Here is a 26899-nt window from a genome sequence, read left to right as displayed (position 1 = left end):
TGGTTTAGTCAGTCTCGTGAGTCGCAGGCTTCTGACATAACATCGTACCGCTACACCTACATGTAGTTGAGCTGTTTTCCTCGGGTGCGTCAGGGGGTGGAATAGGGTATGGATTAGTGTGGAGGATAGTACATCCGTAGTCATGGCCGTGTCCTCCAGGCGGTTTCCCGTGAGCCAGGCAGTGACCCATTGTAGCTGGGCTGCCAGATAGTAAAGTTCGAGGTTCGGTACCGCGAGGCCACCATTGCCCGATATCTATGATCAATGCAGATGCTAAAATCTACTCCAAAAGTTCATCTACATGCCCGTCCCACTAATGCACGATTTGGTCTCAGTACAGCAGCATGTTTTTTTGCCTGGTAGGAACACTACACCTATACTAATACCGTAATTGCAGCATTTGATGTCGCCAAAAAAACGAAAGATCGGCGTGACAATGCTGGATGCGGAGAAGACTTTTGATCGGGTCACCTAGGAATCTCTCTGGATGACCAAGGGCGCATTTGGGATCGGTGATGAATTCATAGCACATGTGCAGACGTTATATAAGAACACAGTGGCTAAAATCTTGACGGGTGGCAAGTCCTCTGCATTATTTTCAATATATCGGGGCATGCGCCAGGGGTGTCCCCTCTCTCCCCTGTTATTCGCTCTCTATATAGAACCTTATTTTAGACAACTGATGCGTAACTGGGGCATAATATCTGTGCATGCAGATGATATCGCAGTTTATGTTACCAACCCGAGAATAGTTATCGATCTTACATTTAAGGAGGCAGAACAATCTGGTGCATTCCCTGGTTATTAGCTCAATTTGTCTTAGACACAAATAACTCTTAATTTTAAAACACCTACCCCATTAATAGGAGTTACACTTATCTTGGCATATGGCTTAGTAGTCAGGTGGAAAATATTGTGCTTAATTATGAGCCTCTCCTAAAAACTGTCATAGATAAATTACAGCAATGTCATTGACTCCCTCTACATATCTTGGGGCATTGTAATATTTTACCTAAGTTTCTTTACTAATTTAGTTCTATACCACTGCGGGTTCCTGATTTCTTGTTCAAATGTCTTTAGGGGGGCAGTCTGTAGTTTCATATGGGTGTATAGGAAGGTTAGACGCGCTATCAGGTATATGAAACTACCTTTTGTGCAGTAAGGATTCAAGCTACAGGATTTTAAGCTGTACTTTTGGGTCTCGTTTACTGGTCGGATTCAAAGCTTATTGATTGGGAATAAACCCGGGCTGATTGCATTTGGGTACCAACTAGCACTGGGTCTAGACATTAGGTATGCAATGCATGAGTTAGTTGACCCTAACTTACAAAGGGGTTAGATTTAAGGTGATAAGAGATGTGGTTCAGATCTCGCGTTAAATTTGTACTAAATTTTCTATACCAGTAGTTTTTCTCTTACTCCCTTGTGGGGCAATCAATCACTCTGACATTTTCGACCGTGTTGGGCAAGCTTGGGGGAATCTGGGCTTACAGAACCTGGGCCAGCTATATGACATGCAGGGGTTTCGGTCCTTTGCCTCACTTCAGGAAATATATGGGCTTCCACAGCATTATTTTTTCAAGTATCTCCAGGTGAGGGACTATCTTTTACACAAGTGTGAGCAGGCCGTTGCGGGCACCGGGCAATCCCCCAGTGCGCCGCAAGGGTGAGGGCTGGTTTTGGGCCCCTGGGGGCCATTTTTGTTACAGGGCCGTTTATGCAGCTTAGCTGCAAAATTGGCCTTGTAACAAAATCGGCCGAAAACCGGCCCTGACTAAGTGCTCGGCGGCACCCCAGCCCCCCGAGGGGGGCCGGTCGAGCACTTTGCCGGGGCCGGCTTTGGTTCCCAGTCTGGCCCCGAGTATGAGTATAATGAGGATCAAAAAACGTCTGAAATCCTTATTTTTTGTATCAACCTTTAAGGGAGTCAGGCCAGAGCTCTATAAGCATAATGTACCAGGACTTTGTGTCTTATGTCCAGGATGACGTGTGCAATTAGCGTTAAGGTGGAGTCGGCCTCTAGAGACTGTAGTGACTGTTACTGAAATACAGGAAGCCTTGAAAACACTAGATCGATCATCAATCTGTTAACCTTAAACTACAGCAATTTAGGACAGTTTGTATGCTATATCACACACCAGAGCGAATTTCTAAGTGGGCATCATCTAGGATTCCTGCACAGTCATACTGTCCCAAGTGTCATCTTCATGCAGCTGACATATTCCCTATGTTTGCAGAATGTCCTGGGATTAAACAATTCTGGGGTTTTCTATTTCTGCTGCTATCAGCACAACTGGGGCTTAAATTCTGCTTGAATAGTAAGGAAATACTAATCAGCTATAAGCCTGGGGGGAATCCCAGTCTCAATTCTCTAATCTTAATCGTAATAGCGCACGTTTATGTATTGCCCTAACAAAAATAGGGCGATCCAATAATCCCCTCAGGACTGGGTATAATCAATCGTTTATGTATTGCCAGTATATGGATCGATTCCACACCACCGAAAGCAACTGAATTCTGGGCCATGCTTTGTCAGATTTATGAATGTGAAGTTGCGGTCACCAAGGCTCAGGGACCCAGATCAATCAAAAAGGTGTAAAGGATTTGGTCTCAGTAGCACTAAATGTAGATGGGTGCTCTATAGCTCCTTGCTGTTATGTGAATGTAACTGATTAAAATGTGCTCTCAAATCTATTCCTTCTTTTCTCCATGAACGCCTTACCCTTCCCCCCTCAACTGTTCATTCTCCTACTTTTCTTCTAACTATCAGTATATATACGACGATGTTATACAATTATTTCGCAAAATTGATGAATCAATGTATTGCTCGCACTGACTTTTGGGGAAAACGCAATAAATATCACTTTTTTTTTTTTTTAAAAAGGAAGAGGTAATTAGTCTCCAAATTGGAGCCACCGAACCAATCACAATACAACTTTACCCAGACGTAGTTAACAATAACAGCATGACATTGCTTTCAACACAACGTGTATGTATTAAGGGCATTTTACCACCCTACAGCTGCTCATAAGGCATAGGAAATAATAGAGTGATCAGTTGTGCAGTGGACGTGGGAAAGAATCCAGGGAATAGTGGTGGCTAAGTGCAATCATCCCTGATGTGCCCAAAGAACAAATCAACACTTCTTAAATTAAAATTAAATCAGGATAATAATGAGAAAGGCAGTTTTGCCATTTTTGAATATCACTTGTGTGCAAACTTTCTGATACGATGCAGGTTCAAAAGACAGTCTGCAGAAGCTTAATTTGAAACAAACCACTCCACTGTGCAAGTCTCCTTCCCAACGTTTTTCAGCTGCTTTTTGTAAATTTCATTTACATTCATGTAAAGAGGATTGCTTAGACCACAGGGCAGAAATACCACAACGACTTCGTCAATAAAGGATTTACTTGCTGACTTATGGCATTAAGGGTGAGAAATGTAAACAATGAGTCTACATCGTTCCCATGTTGTCTCTCAATGCCCTCTTTTACTTATTTGGGGGTGCTATTTGACAAAAGAGGTTCCTGGGTCCCCCAACAGAACGCAAAAAAGAATGCCGTACTCAGGTCAACGACAGCCCTCTTCGGGATCGCTCAACGACTGGGTGCTAGACCTTTTGAAGCGATGCTTGGAATTTATAGATCCAAATGTTTGGCTATTGCCTCGTACGGCTCAATGATTGGGGGCTATAAACAGCAGGAAGAGATACAGAAGGTGGAAAATAGATTTTTAAGAACTATTTTGTCTGTTCCTCAATCTACTTTTTTTTGCCATCCATCAGGAACTTGGATTAGGCTATGTATCCGATCTAATGAGAATTGCCCTGTTGGTTTGTTGGCTCAAAATCTGTCTTAATCCAGACTTAACCCTGAATCATTGTATCCTGCAGGATTGTGTTTCCCTGGCTAAAGCCAGTAGTATCCCATGGACGGCTTATGTTAAACATATGTTTTTTAAAAATAGGACGCTCTGATCTTTTTGACCGCCCGGAAGGCATCAGAAAGGATGATGTGAAATGGACTAAAGCACAACTATTGAATATTTTTATGCTGGAACGTGAGGAGCAGGAGCTAAAGAAACTTCTTGTTAGGGCCCATTATCTGATAATATCCTCTCCATCAATCGAGCCCTACTTGAGAATAGTGACTAAGCATTTTCATCGGTGGCTCCTGACCAGATTCCGTTTTAACTTAATTCACTTCTCCCGGGTACTATCTCGGGCTGGTCTAAACCTGAGAAAATAGATCCATGTCAGTGTGATAATTTTTCTTCACAGGACACACTGCATTTTATGATGTTTTGGATTTTTATGCAGAAATACGAAGCAGGTTAGTAGTCCCTCTTTTGAGGGGCAAGAGTTTCCTACAGGTCAAGCCAGCTCTTTAATTACAAATGCTTAGCAACACCTGGGGCATTTTTAACATGGCTAGTTGTTGCAGCTGTACGACTTAAAAAAAATGAGACTTTCTCCGTTAAATCCTGTCTGAAATCATCTATCTTTCCATAGATTGAAATTGATATGTACTTGACTGTTTTTAACTTTAATGAAATATTTACTTACGCCCATTATGTTTTATATATTTGATATGATTGTCCTAATTTTTTTTATGTGTATTGTAGTTTTTGTGATTTTAACTAATCGAATAAACGTGGTTTGACTGACTGACTGACAATGCGCACCCTTTTTGAAGTCGATGTGACTTTTAAGACTGGCTTCAGTTGTACTACAACACACTTTTTCTTATCTTCCCACATGCAACATAGTTTCTTGGGAATACCACACTGAGTAGATTTTAGCAAACGTCACCATCCATCACATTTAGATAACGAGAATCATTAACAAGACGTTTACAGTTGATGCACCACCGGTCTGGGATTAAGGCTCTGGGCTCACCTCCCTTTATATACCGCTATATTACCTTCTTATAATATCTCAAAAAGCATTTACTTACATTACAAAAGAAACCCATTGCGTTACTGTGCTGTATATAAACACTGATCTAAACAGTATCTGTGGAAACTCTGTTCTCCCTTGAAGGGAGGTCCACAACATAAAAAACTGATGTTACATGATGGCAGAGGAGATCTGAATCTGATTCCTTAAATCGAGTGTAATCGCTGCCAAACGGGAGCGGAGTCCGAGGGAGCGCATGTAATGACAGCGGTCCCAGGTGAGCGTTGTTGACAGAGAACTGTTCTCCGTGTTTGGAGCCCATGGTGTGGAGTGGCATAGACCACAAAATGGGACACTTGTTTGCGTCTGCTTGGGTGGCGGCTGCTCCTCGTGATCAGCGGTGCGGATTCCTTCTGCGGGGCAAGAAAAGTGGAGGTGAGTAGTGGGGGAGCAGTGAGTGCTCTGTACGAGTGAGCGGCGGTACAAATGCGTGTCTGACAGCGCCCGCCTGAATCCTTGTGACCACGGCCGGCAAAGAACACAGTCTGCCAGCACGAGAGGTCCCCCCTGCAAGAAAGAGGTTGGCCTGTGGGGCAAATTTGGTTTGAATTGCTTCACTGGGGCCTGGGGGGGCTAAGATGACAGCGGAGATTTTCGGATGAGCCCGGACTGGTTCCAAAATGGCGCCCAGACGCGACATGCCTGACCCGGACATGGCGCCCGCCATATAGCAGAGGAACAGCAAGCAGGGGTGAAGTCAGTGCTCCTATTGGAAAGCCCACCTACAGGAGTGCCCATGATTGTTCAGGGTCACTGACTAACGGCTAGTGAGTGAGACCTTGTGCGCTACTCAGGAAGGCAGGACGCTTGTGTGGCTTCTCTATACTTGGAAGAAAACTATGAGGGGGCTGCACCTATGTCACCGAAAAAAGGCATTACTAAGGGGTCCAGCTATTTCACTACTGCAGAGAAGAAATCACCGCAAGAGCGAGCAGACGACGTCGCGACCATGGCTCTCGCCAAGGAAGATGTAATTACCTCTCTCAGGGACTTCAAGGCGGAGCTCTGCTCAGAGATCAAGGTAGATATTAAAGCCTCCATGGATCAACTGAAAGCTGATCTCTCGGAGCGAATGGCGATGCTCCAGCAGGATCTGGAATCTGTGGGCACACGTGTACTGGAGGTCGAGGCGCAAGCTCAGGATCTAGATAAGAGAGTGTCGGCCTCCTAGGATGGAATGCAAGAGCTGCACACCCAATTACAATCAGCATTGTGAAAGACCAAAGAACTTGAAAACAGAGCACAAAGAGACAACATCAGGATTAAAGATCTGGAGGAGGGGGCGGAGGGTCCAAACCTGGAGGCATTTCTTGAAGGTCTCTTCGCGGAAATCCTGGTGGCAAACCAGAGGAAGATAAAGATTGAATGGGACCCCAGCCCAGCGTAGAGCAGCGACGCACGCGCGATGTTCTGGTAAAGCTCCTCTCCTTTAAAGTGAAGGAGGCCATCTTGCAGGCGGCTAGGAAGAAGGATACGATTGCATTCCAAGGCTATTGCAGCTCCCTCTACCAGGATCTGGCACCCTCAAATCTTCTTCGACTGCAGCAATTTCGATCCCTCACCACGAAATTAAGAGCGGACAAAATTAAATACAGATGGACGTATCCTTTTAGTTAAACGGTAAAAATAAGCATGTTACGGAGCTAGAGGAAGTTCCGAGACTTGAGGGGCTCCCACCGGGGTCAGAGGACCTTATGGAAGGCCCCTCCAAGGGGAAAAAGAGCAACAAGTCTTCGCAGTGGCACGTGAGTTTGAATGGTTCGCCACTCCAAGCACTATAAGTATCCCATCTGGGTTTCCTGTAACGTTGAACTGAGGGGGGAATTCGACGGAGTATAAAAGCCACAGTACGGAGCACTAGCTCTGTGTGTTTTGAAGGGTCAGCTGGTGAGTTTAATGTTTCTTTAAACACCTAGTCTCGTACTCTGCAAGCCTACAAGATGCTTTGGGCGATCGAGGTTTGATTTTGAATATCAGCCTGGGCCCTGGATCAGGACCAAACGCCCTACAGCACAAACCCTATTGCCCAAAACTCTATGGCCCAGAAGCACTGGCTTCCCGGCAGAGGTTCTGGTTAATTAGTTATGTTAATTGTTGGGGTGGGGTTCGGAGGACAAAGTTTGGTCTCTTAGGGTCCATGGGTACGCAGCTTCATTGGCTTGAATATCGCTTTGAAGATTTGAAGGAACCATGTCTTTTCCCTTAGTAGTTGAATCTAGAGGGATGTTGAGTTTGTGGTTTCAGGTCCAGCCTGTGCAGGCAGGGTTCAATTTGGAACTATGCCAATAGCAATAGCTTCCTGGAACATAAAATGGCTTAAATTCAACCCTCAAACATCAAAATGTCTGGAAATATTTATCTGATCACTGCTTTGAAGTGGTTGCCCTACAGGAAACGCACTTAAAGCGGGAGGAGGAGTTACGATAGCACCACAAAAGTTATGCTCTAATTTACAGATCTTCAGCGGCCACGAAGCACAGGGGGGTAGCTTTACTCTTTCACAGCTTCGCTAAATTTCAACTTGAAGCCATAAAGTCCGAAAAGGGTGGGAGGATTATCATGGTAAAGTGTTTTCTGAAAGGAAGTCTGTGTACGTGCATATCAGCAGATGCACCTAATACAGGGCAGCCAGTCTTCCTTGCTTAGTGTGCTGGGTGGATTAGCGGAGGGCTCGATAATACTGATGGGGGATTTCAACCTCACGTGGCATGCAGACAAGGACAGAACCCATCCACACAGAGCACCCACAGGCAGTTTTTCTAAATCTGTTAAACACTCCATACAAGCTTTGGGTTTATTAGATGCATGGCGGAACGTTCACCCGGACACCAAAGACTCTTTCTTCTCTCATGTACACCAAACGTACTCGAGATTGGATTATATTTTTATTAAGTCCAGGATTACTGGGGTCCCTTCAAGATGCAAAAATCTTACCGATCTCTATATCAGACCATAGCCTAGTCCCGATTAGCTTAAAATGGGGACAGGGTGCCTCCAGGACACCAGGATGGTACTTCCCAGTCTCCCTGACAGGAGACAAACTAATGAGGGAGGACCTGCGAGGGGTTATCACAGAAATCTTCATTCTGAATCAAACCACAGGATACTTCTCCCCTGAATAATTGGGACGCGTTTAAGGCGGTCATAAGAGGGAAGTGTTTGAAACTTAATTTGGCGCTAAACAAACAGAGGGCTAGAGAAAGAGAAGCTCTGGAGGTGGAACTGGAGGCAACTGAGAAAGATCACAAACAGAACCCATCCCACCCCTTACAGTGCAAACTACATGACTTAAGGGGGAAGCTAACCGCTATATACTTCAATAGAGCAGAGTATACCCTCTTGCGGTTGCGCCAGGTCTCCTATACACAGGGTATCATGATAGGCTCTCATCTTGCTCGACAGTTAAGGGAAAAGAGGGAAAAAGAATACATTGGGGGAATATTGGATTCCAGGGGAACACTAATAAATACCAATGCAGACAAGGTTACAGTCTTCGGGGAGTTTTACAAGGAGCTGTACACTAGGGAATATCTTGATGAGGCGGCACAGCGCCGCTACTTACAATTGCTTAAGCTCCCAAAGGTCCCCCAGGCTTACAATTTTTTATAGGAGACAGTGGTCCCTGGGACACTAATCAATCAATCAATCATGCCATTTGTATAGCGCACTACTCACCCGGGAGGGTCTCAAGGCGCTTGGGGGGAGGGGTATGCTACTGCTCGAACAGCCAGGTCTTGAGTTGTTTCCTGAAGGCGAGATGGTCCTGGGTCAGCCGAAGGTGGATGGGGAGGGAGTTCCAAGTCTTGGCAGCCAGGTAAGAGAAGGATCTTCCTCCGGCGGTGGCTCTTCGGATGCGTGGTACGGCTGCGAGGTCGAGGCTGGTGGACCGTAGCTGGCGGGTGGGCGTGTAGAAGGTCAGGCGGTCGTTGAGGTACTTGGGGCCCAGGTCGTGGAGAGACTTGTGTGCGTGGGTGAGGAGCCGGAACGTGATCCCCTTGTCGACGGGGAGCCAGTGCAGGTTACTCAGGTGGCTGGAGATGTGGCTGCGTCGGGGGACATCCAGGATGAGTCGGGTGGAGGCGTTCTGGATGCGCTGGAGTCTTTTCTGTAGCTTGGCTGTGGTTCCGGCGTAGAGGGCGTTTCCGTAGTCCAGTCGGCTGGTGACGAGTGCCTGGGTGACAGTCTTCCTGGTCTCGGTCGGGATCCAGCGGAAGATCTTGCGAAGCATACGCAGGGTGTTGAAGCACGATGAGGAGACGGCGTTGACTTGTCTGGTCATCGAGAGGGAGGGGTCCAGGATGAAGCCCAGGTTGCGTGCGTGGTCGGTTGGCTTGGGTGCGGTGCCCAGGGCTGGGGGCCACCAGGAGTCATCCCAGGCGGAGGGCGAAGAGCCCAGGATGAGGACTTCCGTCTTGTCCGAGTTCAGTTTCAGGCGGCTGTCCTTCATCCACTCGGCGATGTCTTTCATCCCTTCGTGTAGGCAGGTTCTGGCGGTGTCGGGGTCTCTGGTGAGGGAGAGGATCAGCTGGGTGTCGTCGGCGTAAGAGATGATGTTGAGGTTGTGCTGGCGTGCGATGGCTGCGAGAGGTTTCATGTAGATGTTGAAGAGGGTGGGGCTGAGTGAAGATCCTTGCGGGACGCCGCAGATGACTTCGGTGGCCTCGGAGCGAAACGGGGGAGGCGGACTGTTTGTGTTCTTCCAGCGAGGAACGAGATGATCCACTCCAGGGCCTACTCTTGGATACCGATGTTGCTGAGGCGCTGGACTAGGGTGCGGTGGCAGACCGTGTCGAACGCAGCGGAGAGGTCCAGGAGGACGAGGGCCACTGTTTCCCCCTTGTCGAGCAGGGTCCGGATGTCGTCGGTGGCTGCGGTAGGCGGTCTCGGTGCTGTGGTTGGCTCTGAAGCCGGACTGCGAGGGGTCGAGGGATCCGTTTGTCTCGAGGAAGGCGGTCAGCTGTCTGGTGACGATCTTCTCGATGACGTTAGCAGAAAAAGGGAGGAGCGAAATGGGGCGGAAGTTTTTGAGATCGGTGGGGTCCGCTGTAGGTTTCTTCAGGAGGGCGCTGATCTCGGCGTGCTTCCAGCTCTCCGGGAAGGTGGCGGTGTTAAAGGAGGCGTTGATGATGTTCCGGAGTTGGGGTGCGATGGTGGAGTCGGCCTTGTTGAAGACGTGGTGTGGGCAGGGGTCGGTCGGTGATCCGGAGTGGATGGTGTTCATCGTGCGGGCTGTGTCTTCGGTGGTCACCGTGGTCCAGGTGCGAAGGGTGGCGGTGGGGGGCGTTGGTTTCGACAGTTGGGTGCGTGGGTGGGGCGCCGAAGCTGTTGTGGATGTCGGCGAACTTGCGGTGGAAGAACGAGGCGAGGGAGTCGCAGAGGTCTTGTGACGGAGTGATGTCGTTGGTGCCGGTGTTGGGGTTGGAGAACTCCTTGACGATAGTGACTAAGGAATGTGTATATAATGAATATAGCCCCAGTCAGTACTATATTTGTGCCAGTATCCAGCCGGATAAGAGCAATTTTAATATGCAAAATAGTTGAGAAATAGAACAAAATTGTGAGTCAAATAACAGTGGGATACAAGTCTGTATCCATAGACCTACATATAAAACACAAAGTAAAACGACTCAGGCAGTGTGTGATTGTTTCTATAGAGCAATACATAAACTGTGAAACAACAAATAGAGAGGTCACCTTTTCACAATATCGACAGCGTTTCGATACAGATAGTAAGATATTGGATCATCATCAGGACTATCAGATAAAGTGCCTGAAAACAGTTGCCTGTAATGTACTGTACATTAAATATGAACAAAATAGGGAGAAAAAGGGGGGGGGAGGGAGAGAAGGAAAAAAACTATGTAAAAGGTGGCGAGTCAGGGATTGAATATGCAGATAATACACAGAACATTCTGAAATGCATGTTACACGGGTAGCAATAACTAGTAGGGATTATGCGTGAGAAAATGGCATTGTGTCTACAATCCAGACAGTCGGGGTGTCTGTGGGAGTGGTCATCACGTCCATGCATTAGGCAAGCTCGCGCATTGAGTAATCAAACTGTGACGCTAGGAAGCAAAGTGCCAAAATAGTGGTGTGCACAATGAAAGACTCTGTGGTAACGGCTGTTGTCTGCGTGCTCTTGAGCTGAATGATTTCTACACGCTCATGTGCCGCCAAAAGCATAAATCTCAATACCTGCAGTGTGGCCCTGTACTTGAGGGCAGTAGATAATGTATCAGGATTGCAGGCGAGGCGCATTGACCTGAAGAAGAAAGGAGGCGGTGTTGGCCCGTAGCGGGGCATGACAGCGGTAATCAGGTAAAAGTATGAAGTTGGCTTACCATGGAAGGCCGGAGTTTGATGTCGGCGTAATTACCATGACTCAGGGACGGAGTCTTAAGGATAGAAGACCAGAATGGCCATGCTTAGAACTTATGGCATAGTGAAACGGATATGGCAGCCTGGAGGGGAGGGAGAAGTAATTAGAAGTGGGCAGGAGCGCGGTGTTGCCTATGTCGGAGCAAGACACGGGGATTCTTACCACCGTACGAGAGCAATGCTCGTGATGCTGTCAATGAGGGGGGAGTCCAGGTTGGCAATCGATGGGCCTGGAGGGATAAATCTGGATTAGGTGTCTGTTTCTCTCGTGTTCAAAATACGGGTGGAGTGGGACGCAGAGCGAGTGCTTACCTCTAATGCAGCTTCTACGCGGCGTATGGTTGCAATCCGAGGGGACCAATCTGTGTATAAGGCGGGGATTTAAGGAGAGCGGCTAAGTGGTCATGTGACTACCGGAAGAGGTCACAGAGCAGTTGTGGGGGGATGAGCGAGATGCATGGGCGCAATCATGTGACCAGTGGAACGGGCGGCCATCTTGGAGTGGAAATTTAGGGAATACAGGCAGTAGGTGACAGCATGGAACAATGGTATTACGGAAATTACTACAAAGGGTAAAAATTAATGACACTGTTCAGAGACTTATGTGATAAAGTCAAGAGAATAAAAGCAGCAGGATATACTTGGAAACGTGATAGTTGCACATATTAAGTGACTTTTGTGAATACACAATCAGTGGAATTGCCGGTGTTATACAGAAGGTGAAAGCATGTCTAGATCAAAAATTACAGATTAAATATGTATATGGTAGAATCAGGTGTGCCTAGTGTACATTGTTTCTGACAAATATGAAGTTTGTCATTGATACGAGTACCGTTTCAAAATATATAGTGACTAGCTGTCAGCATTGTTAAGCAGGTGGGGTAGAAATACAGTTTCTACATAGTTAATGCCAATATGTGAACTGATGTTATAAAAATCAAGGTGGTTGTTACACAGTTTATCGACACAGGGATCGAATTACAGCAGTGTCGTCCAGTCTTCAAGTCGGTTCAGACCTGTGTGGATACTGCCCGCCCTCAAAATCCATTTCAATTCCTCTTTGTTGAGCAGTTGGCAGCGGTCAGCTCCTCTCGGGGGCATATTGACCACACTCACTATTGTCCAGCAGGAAATTATTCTTCAGTGTGGCCACAAGTTTCAAAATGCTCTCCCAACGGGGCATTTGGTATTTTGCAGCGAAGTCTGCTCCTGTGCTGGCAGATCCTGATCCGTATTTTTTGTGCTGTTTGTCCTATGTAGATCTATAGACTTATAGAATTATAGACAACGCCATTTTCTCACGCATATTCCCTACTAGTTATTGCTACCCATGTAACATGCCATACAGAATGTTCTGTGTATTATCTGCATATTCAATCCCTGATTCACCACCTTTTACGTTGTTTTTTCCTTCTCCCCCCCTTTTCTCCCTATTTTGTTCATATTTAATGTACAGTAAATTACAGGCAACTGTTCAGGCACTTTATCTGATAGTCCTGATGATAATCCAATATCTTATAGATAAGAATCGAAACGCCTTCGATATTGTGTAAACCTGACCTCTCTATTTGTTGTTTCACAATTTATGTATTGCTCTATAGAAATAAACACAAACTGCCTGAGCCATTTTACTTTGTTTGTCTATTTATATGTGGGTCTATGGATAGAGGCTTGTATCCCACTGTTATTTGACTCGCAATTTTGTTCTATTTCTCAACTATTTTGCATATTAAAATTGCCTTTATCCGGCTGTATACTGGCACAAATATAGTACTGACTGGAGCTATATTCATTATATACACATTCCTTTTGTGTCCCAGGGACCACTGTCTCCTGTAAAAAGTTAGTTCCCAAGGTCCCTGACCAATCCTATTTGGGTTCCCTTGTTTTTGTTTACACCCCAAAGCATTCTTAATGCCTCCATCTCGGAGGAGGAGGTTGTAAGGCGATTGTGGCACTTAAATCTAACAAATTTCCTAGTCCGGACGGTTTAACAGCCAACTTTTACAAAACATTCGCCCGGGATATCATCACACAACTTACAAAAGTCTTTAATGCAATGGCGGAAGGCACAACAACTTCGCTATCCATGGCAGAGGCTGTTATTTCGGTCATTTATAAACCTGGGAAAAACCCGCAAAATTTTGCCTCATACAGACTCAGAGCTCCTGATTCGGAATGCCAAATTATATTCTTTGATGTTGGCGGCAAGGCTGGAAGATCTGCTGCCCGGCCTAGTCCACTCTGATCAATCTGGCTTTATAAAGGGCAGACAGACCCACAACAACATCCGTAGGACCCTGCATCTGATTGAGAAAGCATCCAAATTCAAGATACCGGCGGTGATGGTGGTGGTTCTGGATGCGGAGAAGGCTTTTGACAGGGTGAACTGAGTGTTTCTCTTTCTCAAACTAGAACACTTTGGGTTCGGCAAGCCATTTATTGATATGGTCAGGGCTAACTACGTGCTTCCCCGCTCCAGAGTTCAGGTCAATGGGATTTCATCGGCTCTCTTCTCCCTAGAAAGGGGGACAAGACAGGGCTGCCTGCTGTCACCTTTACTTTTTGCCTTGAGCATTGAACCCTTGGTGCTTCGAGTAAGAGCGGTGGCAGATATCCAGGGTATTCCCTTTGGGGCGAGGAACACAAGATATCTCTCTTCGCAGACAATGTGCTGTTATCCCTCACTTCCCCTGCACAATCAATACAAACACTATAAAGGGAATTGGTGGAACTTAAAGCGGTATCCGGCTTTAAAATAAACTTGTCGAAGTCATTTATTATGAATCTCACACTCCCGCTGGGCGAAACTACCAGGCTTAGGGAGCTCACCTCGCTCCAATGGACTAAGCATTCATTGAACTATCTGGGCGTCCATCTCACCAAGATTAGAAGACCTATTTAAATCCAACTACCCCCCACTTCTGCTGCAAATCAAACATGACCTCAAACGTTGGAAGCTGCTCATTATATCCTGTTGGGTCGTACCCATGCTATCAAAATAACTGTCCTGCCCAAACTGTTATATCTGTTCCAGGCTTTACCGATAGACCTAGATAGGGGATTTCTGCTCAGATTACGCACTTCCATTACTCATCTTATCTGGCAAAACGGCAGAGCTCAGCTCCCCTTCCACACACTACGACGCCCAAGATGCGAGGGAGGAGTGGCGCTTCCCGATTTTGAGCTATATTTTTAGCGGCCCAATTACGAATTCTGACAGAATGGTCCAAAAGAGAATCTGAAAAGCATTGGCTCCACATGAACAGAGCAACAGTGGGTAGAATAATATGGGACTTAATATGGAAACCTAAGTGCGATAGACCGCCAAATGCGTTCCTGAGCACCCCCACACAAGGTCTAGGATGAGGTATCTAGAACCCGAGATTGGTCCTCATTCCCCTCACCATACAAACCGCTCCATTTTAACCCGGCATTCCCCACGGCGGTCCATGAGGGTCCCTTTGATGCCTGGAAGGAAGGAGGGAGGGTGCCTGATGCTCTCCAACCTTTTTCATAATTATATTTTAACGTTTGACAGTTGTCAGAGAGATATTAATGTTCCACCAAGTGTACACTTTCATTACCTACAGCTAAAACATTGGGCATTACAACCCCAGGTTGGGGAGGCTCCTACGCGGGAGAAGACACCGATAGAGGAATTTGTGCAGAGGGTAGGCTCAAGGAGTGGTGTGATATCCATTCTATACAATCTTCTTCTCAATACCACACATGCACCGAGACCCCGGTACATGCAGGCATGGGATCAATGGGCAGGGAGAGAGATATCAGCAGCAGAGTGGAAGCGCCTGTGGAGGGACGTGGCCAAGGATTACCATATGTTAGACCTAAGGGAAGCACACTAGAAGATTCTCTTTGATTGGGACCTATATCCGACCAAACTCAAAAAAATCTTCCTAGAGACTTCGGACTTATGTTGGAGGGGCTGCGGTCTCTTAGGAGATTTCTCTTATATTTGGTGGGATTAGCCGACGATACGTCCTTTTTATCAGAAGATCCTATTACATATGAAGGACATGCTGGGATACCCGGTCACGTTCTACCATTTAATCACCAGAAAGAGCATTTTTGATCGGCCTTGATAGGATGAAGGTCTGATGTGGGCCCTACTCGACAAGATCTGAAAATATTCTAAAAATGACCAATTTTCACCATATACTATCAGTAAATGAAAGCCCACAAATGTCATGAACCCTCTGCATACAGGCCTAAGCCAAAGGCCAAAGGCCGCCATCTTATGTTATCAGGCATTCATATTAAACTCCACTAGGTCCGAATTTCAAACATGCACTGTGTTGCGCTGAAAACAACGAGGTAAGTTGGGCATTCACAGTGTACAGTAATTTTCCACGGTTTCAAGACCAACAACCAAACACACGTACACAGGCCCAGCTGGTACAAACTGGTACATCGTGGACTGTTGCTAAAATATTTTGAAAGATAACTAGCAAGAAATAAAGCCACAACATCTTGCAATAGTAGCTAGCACCTGTCTTAAGTTCCGCTCTCACATATATTTTTAGAGATATGTACGTGACAAGATGTTCTTTGTTTATGTCTTGCGGTCGAGCAAGGCCAACCAACCGTTGAGCCACCTGACCATTTCCGTGTCCTAGGACATGTGGTCAAGCCACCTGCACCAGAAAGTGCGTCAGAAAGTGCATCAGAAAGGGCGTCAGCACAGTGTCAGTTCTGAAAATGTTCAGGTATATTAGATCTAACACTGTAATTAGAAGCTAGAACTCTGCTGCTGTGACCATCACATGCGTGGGTTCTCCGGCCGGCCGTTTATCAGATTTGGGACTTCAAACGCCTTTTAACTCAGGTGGTACCTCCCAATCTGATAACCTTTTGCCTTTTTTAGCTTTTGAATATACTCTGTATTTTCCATCCACACCCAATTCCTTGCATTTAAGGTTTCTTTAAATGATTTGATTTTATATGGTTAGTCTCCCTAGTTAGGTGCCTCCAGGGACTAGATTTTTTTATAGAATGTGTTCTATTTTCCCTAACTAATTCCAATTGTGCCTTTTTTTGAAGATCCTAGTCCCTTGCATTTTGGGTCTCTTAAAATGTTAAACATGCATAGATAATTCTCTTCAGAAAAGCTTGTTACTGGGCGCTATATTTTCATAGAATGTATCCTGTGTCTTTTTGAATCTCTAAGCTGATTTAAACATGTCTTTTATTAGGTTCTTATTCCAGATTGTCTTATGAAATTTTGAGCATTTGTCATCAAGCATTTATTCCGGACGGAGTGAAGTCCGATCTTCTTAATGGTTTTTGCTTAGCTACATGAAATGAAATGCATTTTATTGATATACTTGTGATTTAACGAATAAAAGTGCCACTCCAGTATAATTCTTCGTCATCTCATATCTTTCTTCCTTGTTCCTCAGTGAAGTGTTGCGCCGGTGGCCTGTGACCACTATTGAGGTGACCACATCCCAAAAGGGGCTGTACCTCCCCTTTATCACCTATTCTGATCACCTTGGAGGGGGCCCTACTTGGCCTGAGGGACCTAGAGCTAGAGCACCAAACCAGGGCAGATAGAGCTATCATAGGGGCATGCTTAGGAGCACCCAAGATAACTACTGCAGCGGCCTGGGAAAAAAAAGGCAGCACCGGCCCTTTCACAGTGGCATTCTCGCCTCTGGAAGATTCTGACCATGGAAAAGATGGCTAATATCTTTAGGGATGAATATAAAAATGTCGAAAATAAATGGGGCCCACTGGTCGCCTATCTGAGAAGAGGCCTTCCCTTGGCGGTCTGCCCACCTTCACTACCTGACATGCACCTGTTTCAGTTTTAGCTTTGAATTGAGGGAACATCTGGCTGGACCAGCCAATCACTGGTAAAACGCAAAAAGTCGATGGACACATATCTGACCCAGAGACCACTGTTCGCAGGTTCTCTTATTCATCCTTCATTTATTTTTTGCAGAGGGGTGGGATAGTGTGGGGGACAATGGTTTGGGACTGTTTGATACATCTATTATGTAACATAGGTAAAGAGTTGAGCCTATCGCCGCAATGTGAGAAAAAGAATTATCATTAGATTGTCGATTTAACAGGGAATTAGTGCTATGTTCTTGTTAATGTGGTCGCAGCTATCATGTATTTGGTTAAAATGCACAATAAAAAGACTCAGAAGAAAAAAAAACCCTGATGTTACCTAAAACAATTTTCTACCGGTGGCATCTGTCATAAAAAAATTAAACCACTGAATACCTTTCTAAAAGCCACATAAACTGTTTTGTTAGGTTCATTACACATAATTTGGGCGATTTTCCTGCAAGCCAATGAATGAATGAACTCAAAGCCCAGCCCCATTCTAAATTCAAAAGTACCTGGGGTAACAACATAAACCAGCTTCTCGAAGGAGAAGGGAAGATCACATATGAATAAATCTATGGTAGACTCAATGCTGGAGGACAAGGTATACAAATAAATAAGACTTCTCTAAAAGTGATCTTTCAAAGATTCACACACTTTTGAACAGCTGTTAGAATAGGCTACCTGGAGTGGCAGTTTCTCACTCAGCAATATGGAGATGAGGGTGCTTAGACTAACATACTATGTTATTGGACCAAACTTACGTGATTGACCAAGTTTAGGGATGTTGTGAACAATATGCTCCTGCCTGGAATTCTCTGTGATATTAGAAGACTTTTTTGCTCTACCCTTATCTGAGAATGAATCCATTTTAAGGAGAAATAAACCCCAGAATAGTGAAGCGGGAAGCATCAATGTCCACAAAAACAGTACACCCCTCAGCAAACAGACATGGCTAAAAGTCCTAATAAAAATGGACCAGCAACGATGTAACAACATCCTGAAGCTGAGAGGTTGATTTTGTGTGCAAAGTCTATTTGAACCATGCTGTATGTTTCTTTAGAAAACATTTAAAGAGAATAGAGCTCCAGTACCCAACCACACAATTGCTGGATAGAAGTGGCAAACATGCAGCTAGAAAAAGAGCCAGTAAATTCAGGCTTAGAGTTTGAATAGGTCAAGAATGATCACAGAAAATAATTAAAATTGAAGACCGCAAATGAATCAATAAAAGACACAAAAGTAGACAAATATTTAAAAAAAACGTTATACTGCTGCATATAAACGTACATTAAAGAAACATTGGCTACTCTTACGTTATGGTCACCGAGTGGGGAACAGCACAATTTCCCTGGGATATGTCTTTAGTGTCTCCAGTACATTCTCTAAAAAATCCTAATTGCACAAGTTGCTACTTGTGTAACGATATACCTGTAAGAGACATTAGTTGGTAATAGATTCCTTACCTTAGAATATCCTCTGGCGTCAGACTGGATCCGGACATTTTTTGCGTAGCAGTACCCTCGCGCGTCGGTAGGCGTCGTCTGCGGCTCCGCATCCGTCGTCGGCGTCGTGAGTGCCGTCGGAGTACTTAGACGCCGCCTCCGCGTGCTGATGTCAGTTCTTAGGCACAGCTTTTCTGCGCCAGAAACGCAGAGCCATGTTAAAAAAGCAACACTGGTGCCATTGAAACTAGGACCCTGAAAGGGGATGACCTTAACCCTAGATATCGGTTCGCAGAACGGGGAGGATGGGTGGGTCGGTAAGGAATCCATCACTAACTAATGTCTCTCACAGATATATCGTTACACAAGTAGTAACTTCTGCATCTGAAAAAGACACGTTAGTGATAGATTCCTTACCTTAGAATAGATACCCCAGCAATACCAACCCCGGTGGTGGGTCTGCGAACCAACAATCACACCAGAAAGTCCTGGAGGACGGAAAGGCCAAAGAAGCCATCCCTCCGGACTTGACTGTCCAGGCAATAGTGTCTTGCAAACGTGTGCAGCGAGGCCCATGTAGCTGCCTGGCAAATGTCCTGCAAGGGCACTCCCCGGCCCAGGGCAGTGGTAGTCGCCGTGGCCCGAGTGGAATGAGCCCTCAATCCAACAGGGGGCTCATTTTTAGCCAAGGAGTAACATGCCTGGATACACAAGATGATCCACCGAGAGATGGTCCGCTTGTGCACCGCCTTTCCCTTCTAGCGCCCACGTAACCAACAAAGAGTTGGTCATACACCCGGAACTGGCGTGTGCGATCCAGATAGTAAGAGAGCGCACGTTTTGGGTCCAGACGGTGGAGCCTCTCTTCCTCTTTCGAGGGATGCGGAGGCGGAAAGAAGGTGGGCAAGGTAATGGACTGCCCGATGTGGACGGTAGTGACAACCTTGGGCAGGAAAGAGGGTCTTGTCCGCAACACAACCTTGTCCGGATGGACAGAGAGGAAAGGAGGTGTGGAAGAAAGAGCCTGGAGCTCACTCACTCTCCTGGCAGAGGTGATGGCAAACAGGAAAGCAGTCTTCAAAGTAAGAAGACGGAGAGGACAGTTATGGAGTGGCTCAAAGGGAGCACACATTAGATAAGTAAGTACAAGGTTCAAGTCCCACTGGGGCATCACGAAAGGCACAGGAGGAAACGTGTGTGATGCCCTTCAGAAAACGAGTTACAATAGGGGACTTGAACAAAGAAGGTTGATCAGGCAGCCTTAGAAAGGCTGCAAGGGCAGAAAGGTAGCCCTTGATAGTGCCCAGAGCAGAGCCCTACTGGGCAAGAGAAAGAAGGAAGAGAAGAACCTCAGAAAGAGGGGCAGAAAGTGGATCCACAGCCTTTGCTGTGCACCATGTCACAAATCTGTTCCACCTGCAGGCGTATACCGACTTTGTGGAGGGACGCCTGGCTGCCAGAATGACATTACAGACTTCAGGAGGCAAGTCAAATGGCCTCAACTGTCGCCGCTCAATCTCCAAGCATGGAGGTGGAGACTGGACAGGTTCGGGTGGAGGACCGTCCCCTGCTGCTGCGACAGAAGGTCCTCCTGAAGAGGCAGACGAACCAGGGGATCGAATGACATACTGAGTAGCTCGGGATACCAGTACCTTCGTGCCCAGTCCGGAGCCACAAGGATGACTTTGGCCCGGTCGCGCTTGATCTTCTTCAGCACTCTGGGCAGAAGTGGTATAGGCGTACAACAGACCACAACTCCACTCGCGACAAAAAGCGACTCCGAGCCAGTGCCGCCTTGGAAATTCCAATGCGCAGACCTGATGACATTGCGCGTTCTATTCGGTGGCGAATAGATCTAACCAAGGCTCTCCCCACTGCTGAAAGAGGCCTTACGCCACGTCCAAGTTCAGACGCCATTCGTGATCCATCATGCACCGACGGCTGAGCTAGTCCGCCCTGGCGTTCAGAGAACCTGCCAGGTTGTTGAACCACCAGAGTCACGCCCTGATGTTCCAGACACTGCCAGAGGCGCAGAGCCTCCTGGCAAAGGGTCCACGACCCCACCCCGCCCTGTTTGCTGCAGTACCACATGGCGGTGGTGTTGTCCGTGAACACTAGCACTACACTCCCCCGGACAGAGGGGAGGAATGCCTTCAGTGCTAGACGAATCGCCCTCAGCTCCAAAAGGTTGATATGGAGCCGGGACTCCGCCGGAGACCAGAGGCCTCTGATCTCCGTCTCTCCCATGTGGCCTACCCAGCCCTGGAGGGACGAGTCTGTCACAACTACGTGCTCCGGTTGGGGAAGGGAGAGGGATCTGCCGCTGACCCAATCGCGGTCCGCGAGCCACCACTGCAGCTGTCTCGCAGTGCCCTCCGAGATCAGGACATGGTCGGACAGGTTGCCCTGATGCTGGGCCCACTGAAACTTCAGGTCCCACTGCAGAGCCCGCATCCGCCACCGGGCGTGATGCACCAGAAGGATGCAGGAGGCCATCAGCCCCAGAAGCCGCAGCGTCAACCTGACCGAAACCCGGGATAAAGGCTGAAAGAGTGGAATCAGAGCCTGAATATCTCGGACCCGCTGTTCGGGAGGATAAACCCAAAACTGCGCCGAGTCGAGAACCGCTCCGATGAAGAGGAGCTTCTGAGAGGGGCACAGGTGTGGCTTCGGCACATTCATGGAAAACCCCAGCTGGTGCAGGAGGTCTGCCGTCGTCTGGAGGTGGCTGACGACTGTCTGGGGCGAGCCCGCCTTCAACAACCAGTCGTCGAGGTAGGGGAAGACTGAAACCCCTAACCTGCGCAGATGAGCTGCGACCACCACCATCACTTTCGTGAACACCCGTGGGGCGCTTGCAAGGCTGAAGGGGAGCACGGTAAACTGAAAGTGCTCGTGGCAAACCGTGAACCGCAGGTAGCGCCGGTGAGCAGGCAGGACGGGGATGTGGAATTAAGCGTCCTGCAAGTCCAACGCTACCATCCAGTCTCCTGGGTCCAGGGCAGCCAAGACCTGAGCCAGTGTCAGCATTTTGAACTTCTCCTTCCGGAGGAAGCCGTTGACGTTCCGTAGGTCCAAGATAGGGCGTAGGCCCCCTTTGCCCTTCTTGTGTACCAGAAAGTAGCGGGAGTAGCAACCACACCCTACTTCTGGCCCAGGAACGCGCTTGAAGGCCCCCCTGGCCAATAGGGCCGTAACTTCCTCCTGCAGAAGTCGCAAATGATCCCCCGATACACGGTGGTATTGCGGTGGCATGGCTGGAGGGGTCGCCTCGAAGGGGAGGGAGTAGCCCCTTCGGACGATTTGCAGCACCCACCTGTCCGACGTTACAGTGCGCAGTGGAGGAGGTGATGGGGAAGCCTGCCCCCACTGGCGTCACATGGGCCTGATGCACGGACTAGGAGGGTTTTGAGGCGGATGCTTCGCGGGAGTGTGTGGACTTGCCTCGCCGTTGTCCCCGACCGCCTCCACGGCCGTTTCCACGGGCGCCACCGCGTTGGATGTTAGTCTGCGGTGCGTGGCTGGCAGCACGTGTGGGGGCGCCCCTTCCGTGGCCACGAAAGGAGCGAAAGGCACCCATTTGCTGGTGCGGGGCCGAGAGGCCCAAGGACCTGGCCGTAGCCCTGGAGTCCTTAAAGCGCTCAAGCGCATGGTCTGCCTTGTCGCCAAAAAGGCGACGGCCATCAAACAGCATGTCCATGAGTGTATTTTGGACATTGGCAGAGAAGTTGGCGAACCTCAACCAGGCGTGGCGACGAATCGCTACCGTCGTTGCCATCGCTCTGCCCAGTGAGTCGGTGGTATCCAGCCCACACCGGATAGAATACCGCGCTGCATCTCGGCCCTCCACAAGGGCCTGGCTGAGTTTAGCTCGTACCTCCAACGGGCATTCCGGCAGCACGTCCGCGACCGTATCCCACAGAGAGTGGGTGTAGCGGCCCAAAAGGCATGCAGTGTTGGAAGACCGCAGTCCCAGACTCACGGAGGAGAATACTTTTTTGCCGTACTGCTCATACCTCTTGGATTCCCTGTCAGGCGGAGCCGACGGGAATGCGGTTTGGGAATTGGAGACCTGGATCACCAGGCTCTCAGGGGTGGGGTGGGTGGACAGGAAACCAGGGTCGCCCGGGGCCGGGCGGTGGCGTCTGGCCACGTTCCTATCTACAGGCGAACCTGTAGCGGGCCTGGACCAAGTGCCCAAAAGAACGTCGGTCAAGGCCTCATTAAATGGCAGCAGAGGCTCAGCCGAGCTTGACTGCGGTTTAAGGACCTCAGTGAGGAGGTTAGTCCTCACGGCCGCAACGGGGAGTTCAAGGCCCAAGGCCTTGGCCGCCCGCGTCAGCACCACACTGTAGGTTGCCCCCTCTTCCGTAGCCACAGTAGGAGGTGAGACAAAACCAATGTCTGGCAAGGTGTCCAGACCACTGGCATCCCCAAGTCCACCTGTCCAGTTCTCCTGGGACTGACACTCCCGTGTCAGAGGGTCCTCAGACCCCTCCCAATACTCCTCATCATCCATCTCCTGGTACTCAGGGGTGTCAAATGATGGGGCCGGCTCATTGAAGTATAACTATCCAAACGGCGTCGAGAGCGGTGCCCAGCGACACCGCTCCGGCGCCGGAACCGGATCGAGGGAGGCATCGGGGACGGCGCCGCCCGAAGACGGTGCTGGAGGTGACACCTGAGGGACCGGCGCCGGTGAGGTCGTTAGGTCAACCGGCGACGACCTGGATCCAGAAGCGGATCCAGTGGGGCTCTGCGGCGCCGAGCCCGAAGGCGCCGGCGGCGTCGGGGCCGAAGCACCGGACGGCGTCGGGGCCGAAGTCCCTGACCCGCTGGGGCCCCCAGATGGGTCCGCTGGGCCCGAAGGCGCCAGGGAGCCCGTCTGAGGAGTGAGAGACCTCATGGCCATGAGGAAACGTTCGATCTCCTCCGGCGTCGCGTGTGGCCCAGGGACCGGAGGGTGTCGGAAGAATGATGACGTCTCTTCGACTTCTTGTGCTTACCTGACGACTTCGACCCTGCGGAGTGATGTCGACTCCCAGAGCTAAGGTGGCTCCGCTCCTGCGACCAGTCCCTCGACCTCCGTACGGACTGGGACCTTTAACGGCGCGGGCCGACTGCCGGAGCTTGAGTTGCTTGCGGGACCGCTCCTGCCTAGCTTTCGCAGTCAGGGCCCGGCAGTCAGAGCAGGTCTTGTCGTCATGATAGACGCCGAGACAGTGGAGACACCGACGGTGAGGGTCCGCAATCCTCACAAGGCTTAAAACCTGGCATCCCTACCGGCACTGTTCGGAGTCGAAGACTCAAAAGAATGATCAAAAAGGATCGTAAAAAGTTTTAGTCAAAAAATGACTAAGGTACCACTTTTTCCAGATTTGCGCTGCTGGCGCGAAAAAAAAAAAGAACTGACGTCAGCACGCGGAGGCGGCGTCTAAGTACTCCGACGACGTCATCACAACGCCGACGACAGACGCGGAGCCGCAGACGACGCCTACCGACGCGCAAGGGTACTGCTACGCAAAAAAAATCCGGATACAGTCTGACGCCTGGGGATATTCTAAGGTAAGGAATCTATCACTAAATTGTCTCTTTCAGATAAATTATTTCAAGATTAGATCACTGATTAATTGCTTAAAAGATGTATTAATTGTGCGCAATAGGTGACAGAGATAATTTTGCCCCTGCCTCAAAAGCAGGGCAAAGTGGTAGACCCAATGCTAGAAGGGGCAAGATCGATTCTTCCCAAGCCCGTATTTGTTGATGTTGAAAGGCAATTGTTTTCTCCAAGTCTTAAAGGCTAGTAACAGAAATTAGGGTTTGAGCCCTTAAGTGGCAGGACCGCATTGAAATGCAGCATCTCAAATACAATCTTGAGAAAGCACTACGTGTACATGTTGACAACCATGCGGACAAAGGCATTAACATTCAAGGAGATAGTGGTGCTGCTAAGGATTGCATGTTGTTTCGAGTGCATGAATTGCACCAGTTTCGACTAACAGAAAAGTGTTATACACTATATTAATTTACAACAGTTGTTTTTAAATTTGAAAATGGCGACCTTATATAGGAGCTTAAAAAATGAAAAAAGTGGGTATGATACAGAATGTCTAGGCATATAAGGCAACAGATAAACACAAATAATAAATAGTAATTAACTGAGGCAAAGAGCAGCACACACTCATTACCGGTCAACCATGAAAAGGAGTCCTTTGATTAGCAAATCAATAATTACCTGATACAACAATTAGAATTGAATCCAACTAGAATACAGAGGGTGATAGGACAGGGGTATAGGGAAAAAAATGGGAGGAGGAAAAATTGTGCAACACTGAAAAGAAGAAAGTATAACAACGGAGTCTGAACAGAAAAAATGAGAAAAATCAGTTTTCTCCACTTTCTTCTTAACAAGGCAAATGTCTTAAAAGAAAACACACTCACTCTCCCATTAGTATCTTTTTGTGCAGTCTCTTTCGAGACAGTCGTTTTAGTGGTGGCTGTTCTAGTTACTGGAAGGGGGGCGGCGGGCTTTCGGGGTGCCCCCACAGATTCTGGCTTTTTCTCTATTTTTGCCTAAATGGAGACAAATGTGTGGTGAGTTTAAATCACAAAAACAAAAGCAAAACGTTGATGAACAATGGCAAATTAAACAACATCAATGAGAAATTAAAATAGAAAAAGACAACTACACGCAAATAGGACAAAAGAACAGAGCTCAGTCCTGGTGCATCTCGGGCAATCGTAGCAAATCAGAAACACAAGATGGAAGCGAGGACTCACCAAGACCATCTCTGTTTGTGCATTGCTATAATGGCACATTTTTACATTCCGTTACCAGTTATTAGGTGGCATTATCGATCCACTTAGTTCTGTTCCTACTGTCTCTCCTCTCTCTATATATAAAGTTAATCCAGTACAAAGACCGGTTATAAGCCCCCAAATCTTTTACTAACATTGATCTAATATTCTGCATTGAGAGGAGGGATTTTCATACCGAGGACTGAAGAGAGATTGGAGAAGCATTTCCGTAGCTAGCTTACCGCTCTCTATCCCTCTGGAACACAAAGGGTGACCCACCCAGGCCAGGCAACAGTAGCCTGCACCAGCAGACATCCTAAGGTCTCATTCTTGATGGTTACAAACCACGGTACACATTTACAATATCGTGTGCATCACTGCAGCATATTTGAACTCTATCACCGTACTTCTTTACTTAAATTCACTTTGCCATAAATCCTTTGGCATATTTAGACCCATGGGTAATATTGGTCTAATTGACATGTGCAGTCACCCTTTTATATACAAACAGTTGGTAAAACTCAGGAAAAAATATGATACATAAAACATGCCAATGTTGAGAATGATAATGGATGAAGGAACACATTTTTGCAGCTTTGGCAATCAGTATGTCTGATAATTCCTCCCACTGGCACTTCTCTCATCTTCTCTGTAGTCTACACTCTGCTATGGGTAAAGCAAGAATGCTTTTCTGCTCACATGTATGACTGGGATTCCAGGTGCACCCAATCAATCATATATGGGTAGTGAACTAAATATTGGATAATGACCAGCCAAAAGTTGTTGGATTATGACTGCCCAAATCACCACCATGGTCATTTATTAACAAAACAAATAGCTACACAATATTACTTTCAAGGTTGCTGTAGCAAAAATATGTAAGGATTGCATAATAATGTTCGGAGCAACACTATTACTTTAGTTTGAACATTTAAGTACATGCATCAGAAACCCCGCTAACAAAAGAACACTTGGGGAGCTGTTACTACGCCATGCGAAACTGTGAAGTAAGTATTAACCATGAATGAACGTAGGCAGTTATCTGAAGGCAAAGCATAAAATGGGTTTGAGGCACCAGAAGCTAGGTAAGCCCAAAATAATTAAATGAGCCTCTGGGTAAAAGAAGATGTGCTAGAAAAGAAGACTGTAGGAACTCAGTGGTTTCCTGGATGTATCCTTGGAAAGCATGTAACCCCTGGGCAGCACTTTGCGATTGTTAGCATTAGAATATGGGTAACTAGACGCCATCATAACAAATGCAGCTCAGGGAATAGAGGTGCACAATATCAAACTATTACTAAAATGGTATCAATGCCTCAACATAGCACTGGCTTCTTGTCTTTGATTGTTATTTTGAACATCTGAACCCACAGGTTTTGAGCAAATGTCTCAGCTAGATGCAAACATAAGGAACCTATCCTCATACAAAGCCCTGCTATATTGGGAGAGCTGGTTGGAAATC

General features: G+C 47.5%; 1 protein-coding gene across 31 annotated transcripts in view; it reads right to left on the bottom strand.

The window, feature by feature from the left end:
* MAP4 (microtubule associated protein 4) overlaps positions 1-26899 on the bottom strand; it is a 1839191-nt gene that overhangs the window by 273127 nt on the left and 1539165 nt on the right. For 27 of the 31 annotated variants that reach the window (XM_078662502.1, XM_078662520.1, XM_078662498.1 and 24 more), the window contains one exon: positions 25081-25212. The exons of the other annotated variants lie outside the window; for them this stretch is intronic. In XM_078662502.1, the coding sequence (XP_078518628.1) occupies positions 25081-25212 (132 nt within the window). The remainder of the gene's footprint in view (positions 1-25080; positions 25213-26899) is intronic. 31 annotated transcript variants of the gene reach the window in all.

The sequence above is a fragment of the Lissotriton helveticus genome, chromosome 10, assembly GCF_964261635.1.
Source record: "Lissotriton helveticus chromosome 10, aLisHel1.1, whole genome shotgun sequence".
NCBI lineage: Eukaryota > Metazoa > Chordata > Amphibia > Caudata > Salamandridae > Lissotriton > Lissotriton helveticus.
The sequence above is the reverse complement of the archived record's forward strand: the minus strand, read 5'-3'. Positions and strand labels throughout refer to the sequence as shown.